At 41.9% G+C, this 18,502-nt stretch overlaps 1 protein-coding gene across 3 annotated transcripts in view; it reads right to left on the bottom strand.

The window, feature by feature from the left end:
- Positions 1-4,891: 4,891 nt before the first annotated feature.
- CRCP (CGRP receptor component) overlaps positions 4,892-18,502 on the bottom strand; it is a 33,420-nt gene continuing 19,809 nt past the window's right edge. For 2 of the 3 annotated variants that reach the window (XM_065694551.1, XM_065694552.1), the window contains exons 5-6: positions 15,279-15,336; positions 4,892-6,945 (exon numbers count right to left, since the gene is read on the bottom strand). In XM_065694551.1, the coding sequence (XP_065550623.1) occupies positions 6,802-6,945; positions 15,279-15,336 (202 nt within the window). In that variant the 3' untranslated portion in view covers positions 4,892-6,801. Of the gene's footprint in view, positions 6,946-13,392; positions 13,426-15,278; positions 15,337-18,502 lie in introns of all 3 variants that reach the window. The other variant, XM_065694550.1, reaches the window with a different exon arrangement.

Consider the following 18,502-nt stretch of genomic DNA (forward strand, 5'->3'; position numbering starts at 1 on the left):
AGCTCCAACCTAAACAATGCCGCCATCGCCTCCCTCCAGGATGCTGGCCAGAACCCAACCTGTGCCCCCATAGAGCAGCCCTTTGGAAAGGGGGCTAACGTGACCTTCCTCTCTGTGGGAAGGTTATAAAATATCATGGTTTTAAAGGGTACTTTGGGCTTCTTTATAGAGATCCCCTGGGCTCATCTGGGGGAGTGTGAGGGGGCTGGATGCATCCAAGCTGCTGTTGGAGTATTTTAAAGAGCTTTAATATCTCAAGGAGAACTAGTTCCCTGCTTGCCTTGACCTAAGCCTCCTCCCCTTTTAGAGGCTAGCACCCAGGAACAGGGATCCCAATCCCTGATTTCACAGCGTAGCATTGGGAGCATTGGGTTATCAAACCGGTGGTGAGGAAGCAGTGTCCTTAGGGCAGGATGTCACCACCCAGATGAAGGCATCGCTCTCACGGGCAAGGAAGAGATGCGATGCTCATGTTGATGCTCAAAACTCATTCATCTCTTGGTGGCTTTCCAGCTGCCTGCTCCCTGCCCCACTCCTCCCATGTCCCCAACATCAGCTCTACCATGGCATTCACTTCGGGACACAACTTCGGTCTTGCCTAATGACACTAACACCTTGCTGATGCAGAAAGGCCAGGTTTGGTGTCCCCATGTGGCCTTTTGCACACTCTCACTGGGATAACACCAGGCACTGCCCTCTCCACGTTTTCCTTGAGCCACAGGATGCTCCCGCACATGTATCTGTCAGGAGAGCAAAGTCTACATATGCCAGCTCAGGATCTGCTCCCACCATTGCGTTTTAAACCCAAGAAGAACCTGTGTAGTTCAGATTTCCTGCATAAACCTCACCCTCTGATTGCCATTAAATAACTTAAACCGCTGCTCTGCAAAGCATGACCTGTCCCTGCTGAAGGGACACAGCCACCCGCCCAGCGATGCCGGCATGCCGGTGCTTGGCAGCCCACCCGCAAGGGAACCCTTCCCTTTGGCTCCACGGCTCGGCCCCATCCTCCGATTTGATCTTGTGCCCAATTCAAGAGCACAGATGTTTTCATTACAAAGTCATCTCCTCGCAGTTCAGCTCCCCCTTACCTCTGCTGCAAGCGAAGGGAACCGTGTGCAGCATACGCAGGACATGCCTTCGCGGTGGGGTAACTCCCAGGGGTGCAAGGCTGTGATGTCTGGCAACAACTCGTCCTGTGCAATTCCTAACTCGACTCCCTGTAACGACCTCCAAGCGTTCACAGATACGCAAGTACACGGTCCTGTCGGGGCTGGGAGCAGCACAGCGGACACCCGCATGTCCAGTGGGACAGGAGCACATTACAGCAGCATTATGGGCACCCACATGCTGGTTTCAAAGCACAGGGAAAGCTGAGGGCTGCAGCCTCTCCTCAGCTCCTAGCTCCTAGTAAAAAAGACTCCTTTACCTGTCAGGATGCACAAAAGGACTGAACAAGGCCTTGGGCAGCGCTCCTGGTGCCAGCCTGGCTGCAAGCCCTGAGACAGAGAGAAGAGAGAAGAGAAACAACCTCCCTAAGGCCACAGGCCAGTGGCAGAGCTGGCATTTGCTGACTGATCCCAGCTCCAAAGGCACTACGTAACCCTCCAGACAGACACCATCCATCCTGCCACACCACCTCCTCGCTCTGCATCTTCCACCCCAGCACTGCCCATCTGCAGGGAAGGAAATACATCTCCAAGGCGAAAGAACTGACCTTTGGGAACAGCAGGAGCTGAGTGTTCGTGCCTGCCTGATCAGCGTGTCACCCGGAAAGGACAATGGCTGTCACTCACATTTAATGTAAGGCTGTATTTCTGTGGGGTGGTTACCTTGTGAGCATCATCTGCCTGTGCTGGAGAGGAGTCAACCGAGATACTGCCATAAGTCCTTCTTGATTACAGGAGCATTTCATAACCACACATGCTCAGTGTATCAGTGAGGCAAAGCTCATGGGGGAAGATGCTCTCTGTTATCTAGACCAAGTGCTACAAGCAAAGAAGCCAACAAGTTTTCAGGCATGAAAGATCTTCCTGCCTCTTCTGCAGTCTGTCTTTTGGAAGAGCCTGGCATCCCCTTGCTCTGGGAACTGGTAGCAGGAACAGGCTGGAATAGGCTGGTTATGGGTAGCAGATGGAAAATGAAGCAAGAAAAGTGGGAAAAGCCCCACCTCAGCCGGGCTGAGGTGCATACAGGCACCTCCAACTCCCCTCCCCCTGCCAAAGCCCAAAGCATTTCAGAAGTCACTCAACAACAGTAGCTTCCCTGTCAAGACTGGTGCTTTTGAAGCCTGTGTCCAAGCGCAGAGAAGCAGCTTCCATGCCTAGAAGCGAAGCATTCTCTGGGATGCAGAACGTGCTGTTTGTGCATTGCCATGGCAGAGCTGCCACCCTAGGGAGGCAGAGGCAGTAAAATATGTAGTCATAGACAATGCAGTACAGGGAGATTTGGACATTTCAAAACCAGGATAACCTCAGTTGCGGCTGGGTTAACTCACCCGTGGCTTGACTCGAGGGGCTGAGCACAGCCAGCAGGAGTGAGTGAATGGTTCTGTATCTCAGGTCAACCATAAGGCAGTGAAGAGGCTCTGTGGATTAATCTGGCCTGTGGAATAGCATTAAGCAAAACTCAAGAGAAAATTGTTATTAAGATCACACTGAAAGATCATCTTATCCCAGCAGCATCCTGGGACACATCCTTTACAGTACAGGATCCTCATCTGGAACAGACTCAACTCACTGCCGTAGCTGCAATGTGCAGGACGCACCACTAACACAGAGCAACTTCAGAAACTCCGACTTCAGGCTCCAGCAACTGACAAAATGACAGGCACCACATAAACCCCTGCTGCCATCCTGCCAAGACTGCCCCTTTCCCTTTGTCACAGCCCAGAAATGAAGTATTTGCACCGTGCCAGAGCCCCAAAGCACCCACCAGCAAAGAGGCCACTGGGCACGAACAGGAAAGGGGACAAAGGAGAAACCCCCAACTTGCTGCCTCTCAGATCTTCAGGAGAGCAGCCTTTGCCTCTGTGCTGAGCAAGCAACCGAAAACATTCCAAGTGCATAGTGGGAGGGAAACCAGCCAGCCAGCAACACTGAGGTTGGAGATCACGCAGTTCAACCTCCCCACTCACACAGGGTCAACCAGGTCTTTCCCCTTCAACCATCAGGTGGGAGAAACACATTTCCAGGGGGATGAAGAGCAAAGTATGACTCAAGCAGCCTGCAGCTCCCCCGAGGCAGCCTCCAAGATAGGTCTGGGACCAGCAGGAATTTGCTCCAGGACATGTGCTGACTGCTCTGCTACAACTCGGCTGTGTTCTAGTTCCATTTCTTATTTCTTCTGTGGTGTAACAGCTTCAAAAACATGTCCAGATTGATTATTCGTCCTGTGTCAGGGTCTGCCATGATTACAGCAGTGCAGGCATCCACCGCTCATGTACTCTGATGTGGCTGGTTTATCATTTTAGGGCATGATTCTCAAATGGTGCAAACCAGCCTGGCTTGGTCAACCTCTAAAGCAAGAGCTTGTCTATGACCAGGAGAGCCTTTAGTAAGTAAAGTTATCTACAGAGCTGTTTATGACAGAACCTCCTTAAAAACATCTGTATAAACACTTTTAGACACTCTGTAGATGTTGCTTAACTCCTTCAGCACACTGAGACATTAGGCTTGAATGCCACTCCAATGTCCTGCTTCAATGTTGTTTAAAGGCATGCTTCAGCAGAAATCCTGCTTCAGAAGCAAGCCAAACCTCCAAATGTTGGGGGTTTGCCTTCTCTAATGAAGACCACACACCTTTACCTAGTGAACACACCACACAGACAGAAATAAAATGCCTTTTGCTCCCTGCGAGACAAGGAGAGCTTGTCAAATTCTGCACTTCAGTGGTGGGCAGCAGCCCCCTATACAGCCCTGCCATGGTCTGACCACCACCAAAGCTGCTTGGCTCATTGGTAGGGATTTCCTGGATCTTCCGCAAGATTCCCCATGGACATTTCTGTTCCCAGTGTATCCATTTCCCAGCTCCCGCGCACAGCCAGGTAGGAGCTCCTTCTCCTCCCATAAAACAAATGCTCTAATAAAAACTTTTCCAGCAAGGGCTGCCAAACAAAGCCTAGGGCAAGCTGCCCTTCTTGGGCTTCAATTTATGAGAAGAGGAACCCTGGCTATTTTGAAGTATCGAAACGGGAGAGGAATTCTGGCAGCTCATTCCCTCTTTCTCTCAGAGCAGTGCTGAGAGCACAGGAGCTGCCCTAAGCAGAGCTATCAATGAGCCAAGAGCCAAACATGCAATAAACGTGAGTAACATGTAAGAATGAGAAAGCTAAAAGCACTACGCGCTTCTTAAATATCAGAAAGTGAGGAGTACCCTGCCCCTCTGTTCTTGATACTAGGGACCAAGCTTTGAAGTGCCCAATACACATGTATGCTTTCTTGTACCCGTGACACATCAGAAGGCCACCATCTCTTCATGCCATCTTCTCTCCTTCAAAAGAATTAGAAGAGTATATTTATTGTGTTAGGTAACTGATTAGTTAACAAAAAGCAGCCCTGGGAGAGAGGCAGATCTGTCATGTAAGACACAGGACACTGGAAAGACGGTATCACATAAGCAAGGTGAGACATTTGCTTTCCCTAAACCATTTCTGAGTCTTGGCTTTCCAAAAAACACACCTTAGGGTAAACAGCACAACATGAACCTGCTCTCAGCACCGCAGCAGTTCCTCACCTGCACTTACAGGATCAGAGAATACAGTACACTTAAAAATGATTTCTTGATGTAATGCAGATGTCAAAATCCCAGAACCCCTCAAATGTTACTTAGAATTGCATTTATAGGGAACTTAGGGTTTACGTACCTGAACTGAGCCTGAAAGAGCTGCCCATGCATTTGCACAAGTTTAATACATGTATCCATCTGGAACTGATTTTGATGACAAGGTTAAATACAACAGCAAGTTCTTGTATCTTGTACAACACACACAGAGCAGAGGACAACATGGATGCTGGCAAAAATCCACCCTGATAACAAATCAGCAATTCCCAAGATGGAACATCCAGCTTCAGAGATCTGTTAACATATTCTTGCTGGCTAAAGACGCTTGCAATCTGCTTCCATCTGCTTTTTGTAAGCTTAGAACGTGCTTCAGTAACTTCATTTTAGAAGAAGACAGCTAAAAATGTAAACACTTGCAGCCCAAGGCCAGAGCATGTCAAACCATGACTGCTACGGGTAAAAATGCTAATTCTGGAATTAACTGCACGTCAGTGTGTGCTCTGATCTACTTATCTCTTTTGTTTTGCTGCACATTTAGAGAGAAAAACGCATAATGATGTATCATAAAACTCGCCACTTTTCCCTCTAATCCTAATACACTTCCCCAGTCAAAATGTAGCTTCAGTCTCCAGCCTTGGAATGCGTTTCAGATAAATTATCTTTAAGAGGTAACAAATATATTTTCCAATTATTTACTCCTCTCCAAATATCAAAGCAACCTAAAATACCGTGGCAATGTGTGTCGTAAATCCCCCAGACACTGGAAGTTATCTCTCCCGTTCACACACAGCTTAGAAAGCATAAATTCTTTGTCTAAAACCACAAAATAAGAGCATGACAGAAGCAAAGCAGTCAGATACCCTGATCCAAACTCTTATATCTTGTCTATAAGATTTAAAATTCCCAGGATACACTTTAAGCTTTACTTCTATTTCCAGTACGTCATAATTATAAAAGAATGGTCTGCAGTCATCGTATAAAACCAGTGCCATGTATAACTCATGACTTTGTGTATATATATATGTATACTACCCAAATGATTTATTATAATCATCTATGCTTTCAACATTAAATACTTGATTCTGAAATCTTCAGTCAGACAAAAGCTCAGTACACAGAAAATTCTGCTTTAACTTTGACTGATTCCCACTCTTCCAAACCAGATTAGGACTCCAGTGTTGACTCATTCACTTATTTCATGGTCACAAGCATGTTAACAAGACTGTGACTTGTCTATATATAACTATTGAAACAAACGTTTGAAGGGAAATTATACACCTCACCTAAATGCTCTTCTGTTTGTATTACTAAGAGCCTTAACATCTGAGTCCAGAGCCTCAGCTGCCATAAACTGGTCCAATGCAGCTGATTATGATGGCAATACATTTATTTAGCTGATGATCTGGATAATTCTTTAATCAAGAAATGCCAGATATACTTGAGAACAGCTACCCTTCCAACAGATCTTCTCACTTCCACGATGCCAACAGCCTACATGAAATTGTCTGGATAGATACCAAGCAGTTTTTGTACATTATTCCCTGTTCCGGTCACTGAAAAGAGCCCTCTTCACAAACAGCTCCACAAGTTGGCTTTGTATTGTAGAATGCATTCTGAAAACCAGTTGAGCAATTCAAAAACATATGAAAGCAATTATAATTTTAGCACTGCTGTGATAATTAAAACAGTGCCAGCTGTACATGAGCCTATTCAAATGTACAGCTGTTACACGGGTAATGGAAAAAATACAAAAGCTTCAGATTCTGTGCCCCATAATTTCTCAGACATTACAAACTCAGTTATTGCCATCCCTGTTTATGACAAAATGCCAAAACAATAGTGTCCTTTTTCATGCTTTCTGGTAAACAATTGGTTCCCTCATCACCTCCAAGTCAAAAATTGTAATGTATTGGACATCATTGTAAAATACAAGATGAAACTGGTATCAAGTAAAAACCAGAAAAATATTAGCTGGTTCTCTTCTGCTGAAATCGTTGCCAGCTTTGGTCTAGATGCCCCCTAAGCTTGGTCACTTTTGTCTTCAGTTGCCATTGCTGAGTCTCTCTGTTGTTCTTCAGGATCCCCTGGAAGAATACTGGTGACTGTCTGGAGAAGTGACTCAATCTGCTCCTCTGTGAGCCTTTCCTCGCTTTCTTCTACCATCTGCAGGTTAAAAAAGCAATGTATTGTAATCATTAAATCCATACTTCCTTCCTTGTTCTGAATCCAAACAGAAGGATTCAACTAATTGGGAAAGAGAATTCTTAATGGATGCAAGACATAGTCTGAGCTGATTGCCAAAGCATTTTACAAAGTGGAACTCTTACAATATTCAAAAACAGAGACAGAAGAGCTCCACTGTAAACTACTACACTTGGCACTCCATAATGAGACCCTGCTTGTTTTACAGCAAGCAGAACGACACACTCAGAACAGACTTTCCTCCCTGGTTTCTTCTAAAGCCTCTCTCATTGGTACACGTCCATATCTTGAGTCAGGCTTTTCATTTAGCTCACGTGCAAACCTGCCTTCCAGGCTGGTTTTCCTAAGTTCCAGTGCTTTCATGTATAAACTGAAATGAGATGACAGAGAGTGGTTAACTGAACCTTTCTATCTTATCCTGCACCTAGACTATAAGCAATCAGGCCATAAAAGAAACCATTTCATCCTAAGCAGCTATACTTTATTGGAATGTGCTTAGATTGTGAGATTCCTGAAGATAAAGGCATATAAAAGCTTTGAGCAACACAAAACACGCTGTCACGAATCAACAGTAAAATTCCCTACAATTAATTAGGACCCTACTCTCACTGTGGAGCTGTGGGAACTCTTATATCACCGCTACCAGTTAAAACAACTGCCCTAATTTATAGGCAGCTGTTAAAAGGAAAAGCTTGTCAGAGGCCTGGAAAAGCAAGCCAAAAGAACTCTTCAAACGCAAATGAAACCAATTAGGATTGTGGGGTTTGAGATTTTCTTTTTTATACAAAGTCCTTTAGAATGTCCTTTGAAGCACAGTGATTTATATTAAATTATGATTCCAAGCCAATGCAGTTTTAATCAGTTCTGGCTATAAATTGTCAGCTATTCAGACACATCTTTGCCTTGTAAAAAGCAGAGTGGTATATTCAATTAACTTTTTTTTTTCCCTTCGATGTCCTATGAGCCCCCTTTGCACAATCTGATCATCTTTCATCAGCCATTACCCACAGATACTAGAATCCACTCATGTAGCAAAGGCAGAGAGTGAATATCCATTTGCAAATGACTGTTTCTGGGGACTATCCTGACCAAAGGATGAAATTCTCTGTGAAGTGGCTTTCCAAGTACTGTTAGTTCAAGAACTACTGTAGGACCCTGGCTTGAAAAACAGCGCTGGCTCTCATTACCACCAGCTGCTATACTATACAATGTGCATTAAAATATACTAAAAATTCTCCTAATATTACCCTTCTGTGTAAGCAACTGCTGCAGCTACTGAAGTGGTATCAGGTAATTGCCTGCTAGGCTGCATTTCGGAAGTGATCATCTCAGCAGCTTGACTACCATACCTTGGAGCATCAACAATATACAATCCAGCACATTGCAGTGTGTGCATACACTCCCCGTTGCCAACACTGCTGACAAAGCCACTACTCTGTAGATGATCCATGCTATTAAGTTCTGTAGAAGATTATCAGCCTGATTTTTGGACTGGCTTATTAATTACTGTTACATTGAATTTGAAAGGTTACAGTCCCATAGCAGCAGGAACCGCACAAAGAAAAAGCCCACATCCTTTGGACAGGCAATATCACTTAAGGCAGGATGATTTTTCTCTTAGTAGCCAATGTCTCCCACATTTATTACCATCCCACTGGTTTCTGATCTTCAGAAAAATGGCCCCTTGCCTGGTTTAGGTTTGATTTATTGGATCACATGAAGTCAGACCCTCTTCCCCATTTAAATTTTATCCCTCCCTATATATATCTCCTTTACATTTCTCCTCCAAACACCTCCTTTAGGTGCTTGCTTCAGGTAGCCAGTAGCCACAAGGATTTAATCAGAACTTAGACAGAGAACAGAGAGTGATTTCTAGATCAGCATCAACTCTCTCAACTCCTGCATTTAAGGACACTTATATGAGTGTCTAGTCACTGCTTCTGATGTGCTCCTCAGTGCCAAATGAGTAATACCACAGCTCCCAGTACGAACAACCATGTTGGTGTCATTTGTACCGACTGAACACAGAAGCCTGCAAGACTGACAAAATGGCAGATACGACTCAGGACATCAACAGATGAGCTCTGGTGGTTGCTGTGACAGTTTAAGAAACCATACTTTACCAGAAAGTTGATGAAAGGAAACAGCCTCACATGTTTCAGATGCTTTGACGCTGATGTCTCATTAAACTGTTGTGAAAAGCACCTTTAAAGAAAGATGCCAGACATTGCACTGAGGAGTAGGTAATGTAGCTCCAAATTTCCTTCTGTTGACAGATCCACAGCCTCTGCCAGAGGGAAGTGGTAATTCCTTAAACTACTACACCAAACTCATCAGGGGCTCACCTCTCGGTGCCTCCGAGCCATGCATCCTCACTACCAGCTCCCACACCAGGAACTACCAACAGTCAAAACTCTGTATTAGGCAGGATGGACAACTTATTATTCCAGTTGATGCTTCAGCACTATTCTGCTGTGATACTAGTCAAGAGTTCAAAGGCTCAAACTCATAAGTATAAAAATCAATTTCTTTCACTCCTCAGGGAAACAGCCTGAGCAGTGACTTAGGAAACATAAGCAATTAGGAAGCAGCAAAGCAGGATGCCAAAAGAAAAAACACAGAGTTAAGCACAGAGAGCATGTAGATAGGGACAAATGAAACTGCCCAAAAGGAAAACAGATCTCAAGGGAAACAGAAGGTCACTCAGAAGCTTATTCTAGATTCAACAGATGTTCAGAGTCTTCTGATTTATAAGATGAAATACCTTTGCTATTGATAATACTAGGAAATAATGATACTCAGAAGAGAAATTAAGTGTATGAAAAAGCCTAGGAGGCAAAAAGAAACAAATGTATTCAAGTACCTGCTTTTCCAGCAAGAATCTTACCAATAGATGAAAAAAAAAAAAAAAATCTATCAAAAAGCCTTGCTAACCTCAAACTTGCAATTGGCTGACGGTGCTCAAGCAACAGCTTCAAACCACAAGCAGCCAGGAATGCAAAGTTTATACTAAGGAAAACAAAAAATGCTAATGTTTTTAATAAGTGTATGACATAAGATGTTTATATTGGCAGTGCCACAGGCACCAAATGGAAACAGATTATCCTCATAGATGATGCCATGTGCTAAGTGTAGGGTATTGTCAATCAGAGCTCCACTGAACTGTGAATTTGCAAGATGCCAGGATTTGCGCAAGTAGCAGAATTGAACAATGTTATATTAACACAGTTGATAGATAAAAAGCACTTATTACAGATAAATGCTTGTCTTGCAGCATGAGGTGCTGCAAGACAAGCGTGTCTCCGCAGGGCGGAGAGCAAGGATTTGCTTGAAATGAACACAAGAGACAGGCAGTAAGCCATGTCAGCTATGCTGCTGCTTCTAATAAATAATGCCTGAGCTGTTACAGCTTTTCAGCATTCAGGTCTATACTGTCCCAAAATAACTGCAGTGTTTTTGTAGCAAATGTTGTAGCATACCAATGTCATTTATACATATACACAGTGTTTGCTAGGAAATGGAACTATGTGGTCAAGATCAACTCAGTCAAGTCAGACCTCTATGACTTCTTATTTCACTCAAACTTGTAACAGTTATTAAGCTATCACTGCAATATATTATTACACTAAGCAATTTTGACATTTCCCCTCCAGCTAATGCTCTAAACAATATAATCTACAAGACAACTACAGAAGGAAACAAAGAAGGAAAAGGGAAAACTTTGCCAATCATCGGCACACAATCCTTACAGCTAAAAAAGGGAGGCATGTTCCCCCTGCAGCTAAGATATACTTTTCAAGCCTGAGCACCTAAAGTTGCTTCTGACTTTATCAATGAATGTATTGACAAGAACAGCCAGATCTTCAGAACTGTGGAATATACACAACATACTCATAAGGCAGCTGAAGCCCCAGTACTGGTCACCTTTGAGAGCATTGCTACCTGTATTTAAAAGTCTAATAACTGATTTTCCACCTGCTTAAGTACCTCATAGCTACAAGTGTTAAGCCATAGCTTATGTATTGACTTAATTTCAAGCACTCAAGGAGTCCAGCTAACTTCACTGGACTTAGAGCTTAAAACGAGGCAAACATTTATTAAACGGAGAATACAACAAGGAAAGGATGCCAATTCTGTTCTCCTCTCCACATTCATCTATGGATGGGCTTCCTAACACAGCAAAATGAAACACGCATCCAACATCCATCACTGAATGTTGCTACATGAGAATGAAAAGACAAATCACTTGCCAAGTGTGGAATTAAACACTGGCAGATGCCTTGCACAGTAACATAACCGCTACTGGGAACCAGAGCTGGGCTTATTAAACAAATGTGTATGTGGAATATTTTAGTACCACGCAGCCTTTCCCAGCTGCACATTTTAACAGTAGCTTTTTTTAATGGAGCACTATGTATGAGTTTCTCACAGGAACAAAACAACCATAATTACCAAATCAGAATGCAGTAATAGAATTCCATTAAGCAGTAAGTCCCATTAAACCTGCTGACACATTCTCATGGCAGAAAGCTATTTTTCAGAAGCTTTTGAAGACTTCATTTATGGAGCAGGTAAATCAGAAAAGCCCGGCTCGCCTGACTACCAAGCCTTAAAATGTTTGTTCCTAAAATAAATGTGCAAATCTGCATGTTAGTAGTGCCACATATACGTGTAAGCACAAAACATGAACACAGACATATAAACATGCATACTTGCTCCTTTTTTACCAGTGAAACAAGGACAATCATTTTAGGAACATGCTTTCCCTAATTACAGCCATCCCTTGTCTTTTCTGCTTACTCAAATACAAGCTAAGTATAAGAGACTTCACCATCCTCCCTGTGCTCCTTTTCAGCTTTCATCGCTAATGTTTAGCCTCTTGAAACATGACAATACACTGCTAATTAAGAAGCATAAATAAAGCCACACTAAAGAACCCTGCAAAGTTCTTTCAGAACTGAGAAACTGTCTCAAGGATAAGTAATATTTGATGGGTAACAAACCTCAGCATCACAGAAGAGAACAACCTGTGGGTTAAAAGCTATTGTTTAGTTGAATGTTAAGCTAAAAGCTCTATTTAAAAAATAATCAGTGAAAAAGAGGGGTCTGATCCCTTCCAAAGCTCTCAAGCACATAATTTAACCCCAGTGTAGGAGACAGGTATTTTATGAGAAAATGACTGCTATTTCCTCCTTTGAGCAGTAATTTGAAATTGTTCAGCAGGAACATGCTCATAGAAAAAAAGGCACATAGAAAAGAAGTAAAGACTGAATGATTGGATTAATGTCCCTCAGAGATAATTAACCAAGTATGCAAAGTGGGGAGCAAAATATATTGTCGAGAACGTAAAATGATTAAATCCTCTTAACGTCTTTCATTTCCAGAAGGATATTTTACACTCCTATTTTTCATTCAACAATAAAAGACTATTTGTCAGGCTGGTTATGCAGAGCACATAAGATGTGGTACCAAGCCCTCTGAGATGGAAATCCAGCTTTCAAAAGCACAGAATTGAAATCCACTTTTCCATTCAGAGAGAAGAATGTGGAGCAATTTGTTCATTAGAAAAGATGAAGTTTAATCTTCAAACCCATCATGGTTCAGCATTAAGTAAAGCTGGCCCACTGTCATGGTTAGATGAGCACCACTGTTTTGTTTGTTGTTCCTCCTTTGTGAATTGAATCACTGAGCTGGGAACAACATATGTTAAAGATTAAAACAGGAGGTCAAGATAGCTGCAATGTGTACAGTGTTTTACCCTGTGGGATATGAATTAGAATTTCATGCTCCTCTTGTTGCTATTGTTGTTTGAAAATAAATCCTCACATGCAGTCCAGAGAAGACAAATATGAGAAATTACAGTGATTTATGCATAAAGATTTACAAAGGAACTTGAGATCAAAAGATCACAACATAAATTTGCCTTTTAGCTTAAATACGATTTTAGCAAAACTGATTTATAGTTTGCATGCAACAAAAGACAGATAATTTTATAGAAGGGAATAAAACCACAAAAAGCTGGGAAGGCAAAAAAGCAACAAGCAGTAGTAAATATAACTATCCTCTCACATCAGCTCTTAAAAGCCTATCACATAAACCTGACTCTGTTCCGTGGACAGGCAGCACTGAGTAAAAGTTTGAGACATCAAAACTATTAAAGTAAGTCAGAGACAGAGATACAGCTTGTGTGGCATTTTGTTTAAAGCCTTTAAGACTGATTTGCCTATGTTAGATGAAGTGGTCAGAAGTCTTCATCATCATGTATTTCTGATTCAATTCCAGGAGTGACTCAAAGCTCTTCAGTGGCAGGGGAAAGTTTGATGAAAAGAGAATCAAGGTGATTTCAGACTTAGTATTCAGTTCTCTGTAGGCTGTCTGTCATTCATCAACTGCAGCGAATTGACTTGCCTGCATGAAATATGTGAATGGGTAATCTTCTCCCTATTGACATCAAAGAAGAAAACACTGGTAGCCTCCACTGCTCTGCATTATTTTATACTCAAAGATGCTCAGAGAAGACAGGGTTTGTTTGTTCGAAAGAAGCTGCACTGCTACAGTCTCTTTCCTCAGTCCTTACCAAACCCCAAAATCATTCAAGACAGTAGTCAAACAGCAAAATTATTTCCTTGCTTCTAGTCTCTGTATTTCACTAACAAAAATGGCCTGCAGTCTCCTAGCAGTTACTGCGCTCAAAAGTCTTTTATGTGCTTTGATGAAAGAGTAAACATATTGCAATCCTGGGGAGGCTTCATTTAACACAGCGCTAACAGTCCAGTCAACTTAGGTTACTGTAACACTGGTTTTGGAGAAAGTTGCCCTGGCAATTACAGGGGTATCGCAATGGAACAGAAGCAACTGCATCCCTAATACTTCCATGACAATACAAATTCAGGTTAGTCCTCAAATGTATGAATATTACAAGATGCTTCTCATCTTTAGAGAAGGGTTACATATCAGTAATGCACATCAAAATTAAATCTCTTATCTGTATCCTGCAAGTTTCAACAATGAGTTTTACCTAACCTTGACATTACAAACCTTGGAATATCTAAAGCACGACACTCCACAGAAACCTGATTTCCAATATAAAGGCCCAATTTCTTACACTCGCTTCCTGGACTCCAAATGTGACACAAGAACAAAACTATTTTCAGTATTTTATGGCTAGGTAAGATTATCAGAAACAAGGTAGGATAATGAGGAGGGGAGGGAAAACACAGACAAAATCAGAGAGTCACCTGAAAGCAGCTAAAGACCACTGCATTGAAAGAAGGGGAAAATAGACCATATATGGCCTATATGGGAACATAATAACTCTCTGTCTCAGCATATACAAAGGTATGAGACAGGCTCTATATCATCGCTTTTGACTAACTTCCTAAGCAAAACTCATGAAGCCTTAACGCTCTTGGTTGGGCTGATGATTGACACTGATCTCCTGAATCACAAAACACAGTATTAACTCCTCAGCTAGAAGCACTCTTTTATGAGATGCCTTCAGCATTATAATTTCTACTCCCTGGCTACGAAAGAAAAATAGTCCTACTGGTACCTATCTAATCCTTCCCTTTTTTGCAGCAAAATATGATCCTGTTGCTACACAGTTTGGTTTCAGAATAAGATTGTAAACAGATGTTCTTAATGGAAGAGGTATTTACTAAAAGAATATCCTTATTATAATAACCTATTACCACAGGATTTTGTATTCCTAAGGAGATACTTCAGAAAATAGAATTAACTATTTCTATCTAGCAACAGTCCCTCTTTACATCAGAATTGTGCTTAACAGATTGACAATGGGTATTTTCCATCCAAAAGTCTGTTTATACCCATTTCTCAATCTGCGCCACTGCTCAAAGGTCCGTATCAGTCATTACTTGATCCTTTTTAGTGCGTTTGGCTTTACTGTAACATAAAACCCTGCCATCAAAACAATCAGGTTATCACAGCTGTCAAAAAATCAAGTACTTGATTACAGAGGAGCAGCAAAAAAGACTCAGGTTAAATACATTCTTAGTTGTAATACCCTAACTAACCTTTAATGACTGCACTGGGCATTTTCAGTATGTGACACTAAAGCAAACAGAGGTGGAGAATCTGTCTGAGAGAAAGATAGGCAAGTCTCTAAGGAGGTCTCTGAGAGGAAGCAAAGTGGATTTGCAGCCATGAATGTAAAGATGTGCATAAAGGGATGCACTCAATCACTGCCCATAAGAAAGTAATTATTCAATTGATCTTCAAGGTTAAAGCTGCTTTCATTTAAGCTCTGAACAGTCAGAAGCATTGTTACTTACCAGCTGTATTTCAACTGCTGTCACAGGCCTGTGGTTAAGCAACTGGAGCTTTTCTGCCCTGTTTAAAAGCAAAGCGTAAAACAATCTTCATTACTATGTAATTTGAGGATCCCCTCAAACGACTGGTAAGATGCAAACACATTCCTGATAACTTAGGGGTGAAACACCGCTGCCTAGAATAATTCTGACTGGGTTTGCAGTGTGGTTTCATTGCCATGATAATTTGGATATTTTAAATACACTACTTTCTTATGTTTTCAGACATACTGCTACTTCTGCCTCTAGTCTAAGGTGGCAAGGCAGAGACCCTGAGATCATTACTGTACAAGCATTAACTAACATGCACTGTTGCTTCGTTAAAAGCTGTATGGAAACACTAAACTTGTCAAAATATCACAGACTCTTTTGCTGGTTTAACATACAAGTGACAATTCACCAATTAACAATAATTCAAACACTTCTCTTTGCCTGTCCATTTACAGTAACTCAAACACTTCTGATCTCCTGTCCATACTCTAAGGCAGACAGAAAGCAATTCAGATTTGCAGCCCTGTGCCTTTAGCACAAAACCCTTTCAATCAATATTAACTTCTTTTGTTTTGACTTAGGTATGAACCTTGTTGCATCTCTTTTTAATAGTTCAAATTCCATTCTCCTCTGCCTGCAAGGGGGAGAAGTCAGTAAAACTTGTCTGACTTTGGTACTTAAAAACATAAAACACTTCAATACTCCAGAGAGACAGGGTAGCACCACTGAAGCCAGCAGCAAAACTCCCGGTACGCTGAGAACCATCAATAAGCTCACCCATCCTCACTGTTTTACTGGATTCATTTTAACCGAGCAGCTATTAGCTCTACTTTCTCATCAAGAAATCATGACTCACAAATGTCCATTTAAACACTTTGATCATTCACAGAAATTAAAAGAATGGGTTTGAGAGAAAACATTTCATTGACATTTAAAAAGCTCTCTTCTTTATTCATTTCGTTTTTGAAGACATGATCAAACAAGCATGTTCATTAAATTCAAACCACAACATTCAGGCAATAGCTCTGAATTATTAATCTTACACCCTACTTAAATACAAATAAGTCTAAAGCCAAAGGAAAAAAACAGCTGTCATATGCCAGTAACGCATATTTCATTCAGTTCGGAAGCTCAAAACACTGACCACATAATAGCAGCACGTCTAATGCTGGAAGCTGATCTTTGTGTTTTAGAACAGAGAAGCACAATACAACACTGCTAAAGCTACAACAGATGTTTAAAAGGGTGTATGTAACAGTAACAAATGCAGTTTTATAATAAAAACATACAGTTAAAGTATAATAAGAAGAGGTAAGAAGAAACTTGAAAGGATACTGGGGGGTAGGGAATCTTGAATTATTATTACTTGATATACAGCCTTTCCTAGCAGTCATCTATTTTTTATGCAGCACATCTTTATTGCACACATTCACATGTTGAAGTGAGAAGTGACAGCATGCCAGATCTGTCTCTGCTACAGTAGTAAGTTACCATTCTGAAGAACTAAAGCTTGGAATTTATTATTATTTAAAGGGCACCTTTAATGCACATTTAAACTGTTTCTGAAGAGCAGTACCCTGGTTTATTGGACCTGTGGGTGGTTTAGAAAGGAAACTGCACAGCTTTCAAGAGAACACAGATCTCTCCCACGCAGACGTTTATAACCCACAGGTCAATGTCTGTGTGTCTGGAGACACTTCAGACGTACTGTCCCATTTCACATGGCCTCCGACACTGGCTGCCCTTGAAACCTAACTCCAGCTCACAGCTTGTAACGCTGTCAGGCACCTCAATGCTTTATCATTCACGTATGCACAGTGGTGCATGCTCAAAGACCAAGGTGCTTGCTCTCCTCAGGAGAAGCCTTTGCCAAGCACACGTGTACGTGTTGAGACTGAACGCAATACTTCAGAAGGCACCAGGCTGACACCCAAAGAATAAGGCCCTTCATTTATCCACTAAACACATCAAACAAGCAGCACTCGCATAACATTTTCCTGGCTGCTGTCTCCTGAAGGAAAAATCCTGTATTACCACAGACTGGATGATCTAACAGGCCCGCTTCAGCTAAAATGTCCATGATTTCAAGTGATGGGAACAGGACTACGGGGGGGCTGTGGCTCAGTGAAGACAACTGCTCTGCTGATGGGCTTTGTTACACCAGAGGGTTTTGTGATGTGTATTCACAGCCCTTAAGAACAGGAAATAGCTCCAAAGAGAAGACTTGGTTTTAGATCCAGCCTGCTGGTAACAAACCCAAAATCCTGACAAAAGAAGAGTTTATAATTGTTCCACCTAATCCCTGAGCCATTCTGCCACCATTTGTATAAATGCTGGGAAATAATTTTGATCGTGATGTTCAGCTTCAAAAGAAAAAGAAAAGCTTGTCATTTTTTAATGCAACATTTGTGAAATATTAACAACTCAGAACAGAGAGCTCCAAGAATTCCTCCTATACATTCACTTACCATTAAAAAGTGTACATAATTAACATCTTCAATTCCCACTTACTTTACAAATGTACCTATATTTTTACTCTCTACATTTCAAAACTGGAGAGGGGGTAAGGAATTAAAACTTGTACAAAGGAGGGGAAAAAAGGAGAAAACCTCCATTGCGATAAACCACAGAACAGTTCAAAATGTCTGTTTAAAAATGAGCTCTACTATTATGGGTACCACCCAGTCCTTTGAATCTTCTTTCCTGCTTCTACAGAACCACATCAGAAGATATTTCTCAGTCTTCATAAAACGTCTGCAGTGAAGTGACATTTGGCATGTGGATAAATGCAGATTCCACTTCGATTTCAGATTTCACAGTTAAAAGACTACTTGGACATTTGAGTTTGCCCTCACTTATTTGTGTGCCTTGTACAAAGTAGGAAGGATCACAATCCCCATTTTACTGACAGTAAGACTAAGGGAGAACAATTAAGTTGTGAGTGCTTTAACGGTGTTGGGTTTTGGAGGTGTAAGAGTGGGGAAGAGATGTGGTGTGGGAGAAGGAAAAGGAAGCCCTTAAGAGGGTACAGGGCACCAGATGTTTCTATATTCTTTGAAGCCTCCACTAACTCATGCTGTGAAGGAATGTATGTTCATGGCCTCTCTCCAGACCTCCTCCTTCATCTTGGGGATCTTGCAGTACCCCGAAAAGGATCTGTCCTTGCATTCATGAACTGTAAGGTGCAAAAATACAGG

Source organism: Lathamus discolor, chromosome 14 (assembly GCF_037157495.1).
Source record: "Lathamus discolor isolate bLatDis1 chromosome 14, bLatDis1.hap1, whole genome shotgun sequence".
NCBI lineage: Eukaryota > Metazoa > Chordata > Aves > Psittaciformes > Psittacidae > Lathamus > Lathamus discolor.